This window comes from Gadus chalcogrammus, chromosome 19 (genome assembly GCF_026213295.1).
Source record: "Gadus chalcogrammus isolate NIFS_2021 chromosome 19, NIFS_Gcha_1.0, whole genome shotgun sequence".
NCBI classification, from domain to species: Eukaryota; Metazoa; Chordata; class Actinopteri; order Gadiformes; family Gadidae; genus Gadus; species Gadus chalcogrammus.
Window position 1 is genome coordinate 13,520,656 of NC_079430.1, and position 7,837 is coordinate 13,528,492.

The 7,837-nt window shown below is 46.1% G+C and overlaps 1 protein-coding gene across 1 annotated transcript in view; it reads left to right on the top strand.

The window, feature by feature from the left end:
• The window catches only part of LOC130372270 (copine-8), a 58,605-nt gene that overhangs the window by 3,784 nt on the left and 46,984 nt on the right, over positions 1-7,837 (top strand). Inside the window, exons 2-3 of the mRNA XM_056578203.1 lie at positions 999-1,021; positions 5,160-5,177. Of these exons, the coding sequence (XP_056434178.1) occupies positions 999-1,021; positions 5,160-5,177 (41 nt within the window). The remainder of the gene's footprint in view (positions 1-998; positions 1,022-5,159; positions 5,178-7,837) is intronic.

Here is a 7,837-nt window from a genome sequence, read left to right on the forward strand (position 1 = left end):
CTCTCTCTCTCTCTCTCTCTCTCTCTCTCTCTCTCTCTCTCTCTCTCTCTCTCTCTCTCTCTCTCTCTCCCTTTCCTGTCCCTCTCCGACCCCTGCATCTCAGTCTCCAGTGTTGTCTCCCTCAGTCTTGTTCTCTGTTGACCTCCTTCTCCATCTCCCTCTCAGCTGTGTGTCTCCCCTCCCTGGTCCCAGAGCAGTAGTAAACATTGAACTGAATACAATTTTTGAAACCTGGGCCGCCTGGTTTGTCCTGTTTGACTCCAACAGCGACATGGCCACAAGTCCTTTCGGTGAAAGCGAAAGCATCTGTTGACTGGCAGGTGATGAAGAGGGAAAGTCCGTAGTGATGTTTGCGTGTGATTCATTTGTGGGTTTTTTTCTTTGTAAAGTTGTGTTGAATAATTAAAACGAATTTACGACTATAAGGCAATGAGCAGGTTGAAGCAGTTTAACTGCATTATTGGTTTCAGAATGAGCGCTCATCTTGATTGACCCACATACTGACGATAACCGCGGATCACAGCTATGCTAACTTCTGTCAACCCTATAGATGATTGGCTTATCATCAGTATTGAATTCACACGTGGGATTTCCCTGATTGTTTGGTCAATAAACAGACTTCCACCAGCTATAATCAGGTCGTGACTTCCCATGGGGCGTTGCTTCATAGCTTACCCCATAGGTTAAAGTGTGAATGTTATTTAGACACCGTTTAATGCTATACTTGACGTATAGACACATACGGGGCTAAAGTGACAAAACACAGTATCTAGCTGGGGGCTTCAACTGCCAACAGCAGCACAGTAAAGAGTCAGCATGGAACCGGTTCGATAGGGATCGCCGAGCTGCATCAGGGTTAGGACGTCAGTTAAGACGACGTAGACGGTTGACGATCTCATCAATCGTGGCAATTTTTTTTATTTGTAGCCCTAAGGCAGGGTAACGATGACATAATTTACATTTCACTAAGACACGTGCTATTAGGATAGATGGGATAGGAAGTTGATAGATCAGCCTACCAGTGACAAACCACTGGTATACGGCTGATCTCTCTACCGTACAGATCAGCCTACCAGTTACAGACCACTGATCTCTCTACCCTCCACCTGGTTGCACGGTAGAGTTAGGCCCAATCCCATTTCTACCCCTTACCCCTTACCCTTACCCCTGCCCCTTGTTTTTAAGGGGTAAGGGGAAGGGGTAAGGGGAAGGGGAAGGGGTAAGGGGTAGAAATGGGATTGTGCCTTAGGCCACTCCCACACGTTATGTAACTCAAGCGTCGATTTTGATGGATGTAGAGAGAGCTAAATCGATTACGATTGGATGACTTATCAACGTGGACATTCTTTGTTGGAGAATATCATTTTGTAATGAGCTAACAAGGTACATTCTCAATGCGCGGTCTTTCATCTATAAAGGCGCCGTGGAGGAGATGCCAATACCGGAGGAATGCATTGACTTTCCACACGTCTCTGGGGTATTTTTATACTCTACAGGCGAGTCACATTGTCCATGTGAAACAGCACCTACTCCCCCAGGCGCTGGCTGTAATTACCATTGAGCTCGGAGCCATCTCAGCCTGCTCCACGGTTTCTTTAAAGGGCAACACAACACTGAAGGCGAAACCACAGGAACAGCACCACCTACGGTGAATCACAGGTCATTGCAAGGGGCAGCTTCTGATTGGCTCTTTGTGTCAGGTGTCCTTTGTTCCGTTTGTTGGGAGATGGTGAAGATGATGAGGGAATTTATTCCGGACCTCCCCCTTTTATATTGGTCTGCAGAAAAATAGTAATGCTCATCCTGCTTCTAAAATATTTATTTGCCAAATAAAAGAAGTCCAATTATACCTTGATGGCACCTTCATTTAAAAAAACTGTTCATTTTGTACCTCAGGAAACATCCATTATGTGAATATTTTGTCAATTAACGCTCAGCCGTCTTCAACACACGAGCAACTGATTTTCAACCAGTGTACCCTCATTCACTGTTGCAATTCAAGAACCCCTCACCTTCTTGGGAAGCTTATTGTATAGTGTACGTCCTGGCACTTAAAGGTAGCAGGTAGCATTTTACCCCAGCTATCCTTGTTTTATACAGGGAATGGGTTAAGATAGCAATTGTTAGTGCTTGTCAGTTGGTTCTATAAACATCCTTACTGTACCGACAGTGATATATTATTGTTTCTCTTTCATTGGGCAAATGTACTTGTAAGTCACTTTGGATAAAATAGTCTGCTAAATGCCTTAAATGTAAATTTAAGTCACTCATGGGTTTGAACCCTCAGATTGCCTCACCTTGGCTCTACCAGGAATGATCAGACCAACATCCCAATTTAACAGTAAGCTGAGGGAGGGTTTGGATTATAACTATTTGGGCAGTTGGTAGGTGGGTGGGTCTTGGATGGACTAAGTGCCTTCGTGGCAGGTTCTTCTAAAGTCCAAGGCCACGTGGATCTAATCTCAGAAGCCCCAGGCCCCCCCTTACCCGCCATTATTGTGATTACCCACCGACCTCCACGGTGGGTTTGAGTCCCATAGAGAGTTTATTTAAAGTCTCCTCCTCTGGCCTTCAGAGAGAGCCGTTGACTCATTTACCAGCTGAAGCCATCTTCCTCCCTGGTTCACCATCGCAGTGACCCGTGACTGGTCCGGCTATTTTCAGCTCCCCACCACCACTCTGCTATTCCTTCTCTCTCTCTCTCTCTCTTTATCTCTCTCTCTTTTTCTCTGTCTGTCTCTCTATCTTACTCTCTTTTTCGCTCTCTCTCCATCTCTCTGGGTCTCTCTCTCTCTCTCTCTCTCTCTCTCTCTCTCTCTCTCTCTCTCTCTCTCTCTCTCTCTCTCTCTATCTTCTCTGTTGCTCTCTTTCGATCTCTCTTTCTCTCCACCTTCTCTGTCTCTCTTTCTCTCCACCTTCTCTCCACCTTCTCTGTCGTTCTCTCTCTCTCTCTCTCTCTCTCTCTCTCTCTCTCTCTCTCTCTCTCTCTCTCTCTCTCTCTCTCTCTCTCTCTCTCTCTCTCTCTACGGGTGGTGATGTTGCTGACCTTCTTGGCCCCATGGAGCTGCCGTAATGGCCGTCGTATTGAAGGGTTTCCTGACAACCGACTGCTTTTAAAGGGAACCAGGGGCGGCCGCTGTGAGGGCATTCAATACAGAAGAAAAGCGCAGGAGGGTGTCAGTGTGTGTTGGTGAGGGGGAGTGGGTAAATCAGTGTGCGTGTGTGCGTGTGTGTGTATTAGTGTTTGTGTGTGTATGTGGGTTTGTGTCAGGAGAGTGTGTGTGTGTGTGTGTGTGTGTGTATGTTAGTGGGAGTGGGTTCATCTCTGTGTGTCGGTGTTAGTTTGTGCGTGTGTTTGTGTGTGTGTGTTTGTGTGTGTTTGTAATCAGTGCATGACCGTTGCACGACCAGCCGCTGCGTGGCGGCGGGTTTACAAAGGCCTTCTGAACAGCATGGCGCTGGATTTTAGACGAGTTGGCATACAGAGACATTACAATGCAGGAGCAATCGTCTGTCTTCTGCCCGTCTGTCTACCCTTCTGTCTGTCCGTCTGTCAGGCTGTCGGTCCCATGTGACTGGAGGCTGTCTGATTGAATATCAGTCTACCCACCAACTATATGCCTTTTCTATTTCCTCTGCCAGTTATGTAGCTGTGGGTCTCTGTATTCACCTTTGTTCCTATTTGTCTTTATTATCTGAATTCCTGTGTGTGTGCGTGCGCGTTCGTGTGTGTGTTTGCCTGCAGGCGCAGGCCTTGGAGAGTAGCATTCGTGTTCAGTAATAAGGTTGGTATTTTTCCGAGATCCAGTCGAGTCCGTAAAGATTTACACAGGGTGATTGACTATTGATCTCTCTCTCTTGCTCTTGTTCTCTCTCTCTCTCTCTCTCTCTCTCTCTCTCTCTCTCTCTCTCTCTCTCTCTCTCGGCCTCTCTCTCTCGGCCTCTCTCAGCCTCTTGCTCTGTCTCTCTCTGTGCAGCCATATATCAGGTAGTGTGTATTTGTGTGTGAGTGTGTTCTGGTGTTTCTTTGGTTCGGAGGATGGAAGTGTATCCTCTCCTATTGATTATTCCTGTGTTGTTTTTGCGGTGTTTGAGTGGCAGCATCATCCTCATGTCAAAGCCCCACCCTCCTGAAGGTTCTGAGAGGGCGAGGTGGGGCCTGCTGGGTCCCGTCTGAAGGAGTGTTTAAATCACTGCAGGGGGCCGCCGGGTGGGGAGGTGCTAATGATGGTGGGGTTCATCAATAATGACTTCATAATTACAGCGGCCGACCCCCTGCTGCCAACCACCCCTGGAGGTACAGCTACACCTGTCGTACACAACGATGGGGAGACGAACAACAACACTAAGGCATATCGACGCGCACACGCGCACAAACTCATGGGACAAAGACACACACACGCGCACAAACGCAAGTGACAAAGACGCACAAAAAGGATACAAAAATACAAACACATGTAAAACCGCTGCATGCCAAAAAAACACACTGGTACAAGGTGTGAAATAGTATTCAAATATTATTCAACCAACGAGTGTCGAGGTGTCCCTGAGCAAGACGCCTCACCCTGACTGCTCCCGACGAGCTGGCTGTCGCCCTGCATGGCTGACATGTACATGAATGGGTGAATGTTGGGCAATATAGTAAAGTGCTTTGAGTGGGCCGCTGGTTAGAAAAATGCGGTATAAATGCAGAACATTTACGTAGAGGAACGCTCCAATCAGTGTTTTAGGTTACATATATATATACGTCTAATTTGTGGTTAGTCCCATGGCACTATGATGCAGTGACTGACAAAAGGGATGATAGGGGCCACACAAGCTGGCCCAGGGAACACTCGAGGACTGGTGGGAGAGCCAGAGCCCTCAGGCCTGGTTAAGTAGCTCCTACCTTTCCTCCCCAGCGCCCTCTTTTGTTTCTATCTCTGGCGCCACCATAAACTGGACATGCTCCAGCCAACCAGGTATATGGTCGGGGACTTTAACCCCCGTGGCTAGTTCTTATCAACACAGTCCTGCACAACATAAGCAAACACACAGACATACTCACACACACAATGAAACAAAAATATATACACACATATATTATGCACAAAACACATTCGAAGAAATACACAAAGAGACTACTAGCTCCACTGTGAGCGTTCAGAGAGAGGGATAAGGCGTTCGCTCTCTGCCCAGTGTGCTATGTCTACTTTGCACACACTGAATATCTTCTTTAGTTTTAGATTAGACTAGATTATACAGATTAGCGTGTGCTAGTCTCTTTATCGTTCTCTGTTGATCTCTACAACTTTTGATCCCTCATCCATTTCTTTTTCTCTCGTCTCCTCGCTCATTAAGACCAGGTAGGTTCTTCAAGAGTTGTGATATGTATTCATACATGGCACTCCTTCTCCCACTCACTCCCCCTCTCAGTCACCCTAAAACATCTGCGATCCTGTCCAGATGCAATCAGGCTCTCGGAATCAATTACCCTAGACAAGATAAAATGGCACATGCTGTCTACACACTCGCACACCTTTGTGTGTGTCTGTGTGTGTGTGTGTGTGGGGGGGAGGGGGGAGAGATCCAAAGAGTGCAGTTGCCTGTGGTCAGCCGCAGTTAGCCGCAGTTACGAGGCAAACTGGGTCTATTTTCGGGCTGCGGGTAACCTGCAGGTGTGTCGGTTAAAATAGTAGAAGAAAAAACACAGAGCGATGTGCATAATTTATTCCAGACTGTACAAACACATGGGTCCTGGTTCCTTCAGATGAAGTCGTGGTTTAAAAGCTTACAAATTGTCCTTTAGGTACTAGCCTGATCCTAACGAAATCCACATAAACAACAACACACTTAAAATGTTTCACAAAGAAGGAATTGGCTTTGGAGGTTCGGTTGGTTAGACACAGCTTATCTGAGTCGAGATTCCTCTTGATATTGTGTTTCAACAATGAAGCTTATATTTGAAGCAAAGCCAATGGAGAATAATTAATTTGAGCTGAATCTGAGGCAACATGTCTAAAACACACCGAATGGCAGGTCAGAGTGATAAGGTATGGTCATGTGAAACAAAGCTGCGTGTGTGTGTGTGTGTGTGTGTGTGTGTGTGTGTGTGTGTGTGTGTGTGTGTGTGTGTGTGTGTGTGTGTGTGTGTGTGTGTGTGTGTGTGTGTGTGTGTGTGTGTGTGTGTGATAAGGTACGGTTAGGTTAAACAAAAGTCGGTGAGTGGGGTCGGGGTGAGCAGAGAAAATCTGAATAGAGAATGGATTAACGGATGGAATGGAGACAGACACGGAGGAAGCTCTATGGGAGGCTTTTTCCCGGAATAGAACACACACACACACACACACACACACACACACACACACACACACACACACACACACACACACACACACACACACACACACACACACACACACACACACACACACACACACACACACACACACAGAACAGAACAGAAAGTGTTCTGTAATTTCCGGTAATTGCTTCACTGAGAATTCAGTTTGATAAAAACTCAACCAAAGGGAAGGGGAGTTAGCTGCTCATTGTTAGTGAATTAATGCTAATGTTAGCTTCGACCACCAGCGGCATTGGGCTGGATGAGGCTAATCGTTGCTAGATATTGCTAGCTCTGACTAGCTGTCGGTAACAGTGGCTAGCCCATGCTAGTTTTAATTCACTGCTAGATATAGCAAGCTGATTCTAGCTGTGGCTAGCTGAGGCTAGTTAGCAAGATTAGCTAATGCTATTGGTGGCTCTTAGATGATAACATATAATGCTAGCTGTGGCTAGACGATTCCAGCTATGACTGGAATCGTACTGAATATGCTAGCGAGCTGGGTGGATGGATGGATGGATGGATGCATGCATGGATACTTTGTTCAACCTAAGTGGTCGTTTGGTAATTGGAATACTTTAGGTGATTAATACTTGTATAATAGAGTCTGACAAAATGTCCAGTTATATCACAAGAACGTGAACCACATCGGACTGCTCTACATTCATATTTCTATGTGTACATAATATGTATATGGTGTATGTGTGCTGTGCGAGTTGTATCTAGATCAGTTAGAGGGCATATTCTCTGACGAGTCGCTATTCAGGTCACGGTCAAAAAGAGAAAGAGAGAAGATGGAGAAAGGTGGCGGGTGGGGTTGAAATGCATTTTGTGCATTTTTCTTTCATCATGTTTTAATATCGGGAGCCAGTTGCGCGGTTGCACGCTCGCACACACACACACACACACACACACACACACACACACACACACACACACACACACACACACACACACACACACACACACACACACACACACACACACAGACACACATTTCATAGCTTGTGTCCTTGGATAGGATGGGCAGGGGGCAGTAGAGGAATGAGGAGTAATGAAAATGTTACAACTGGGGAGAGAGGATGTCAAAGGAAAGCAAAGATTTTGTGTTGGAAACTTTTTTGGGATGAATTTTTTCAATGTTTTCATCCATTCAATTTGCAACCGGCATACAGGGAAATGTGTTTATTTTGCTTTAAAATGAAACAACAAAAGCAGCACTGCATATCAAATCATTTCTGAAATGAGCTCAGATGGCTTTCAATTTGTTACATTGGTGTATTGATGTGAGTATTTTGAATTTTATCTTCTTTGAATTCTTGCTATGGTTAGGTTCCTTCTGTAACTACAGGCATGCATTTTGTATATTACCTGAGCTGTACAGCCAAAGAAAATGGGGGGGAGGGAGGGGGAGAGAAGAGAGGGAACAGGGGGAGGAGGGAGAGAAGAGAGGGAACGGGGGAGGAAGGAGAGGGAGAGAAGAGAGGGAACGGGGGAGGAAGGAGAGAAGAGAGG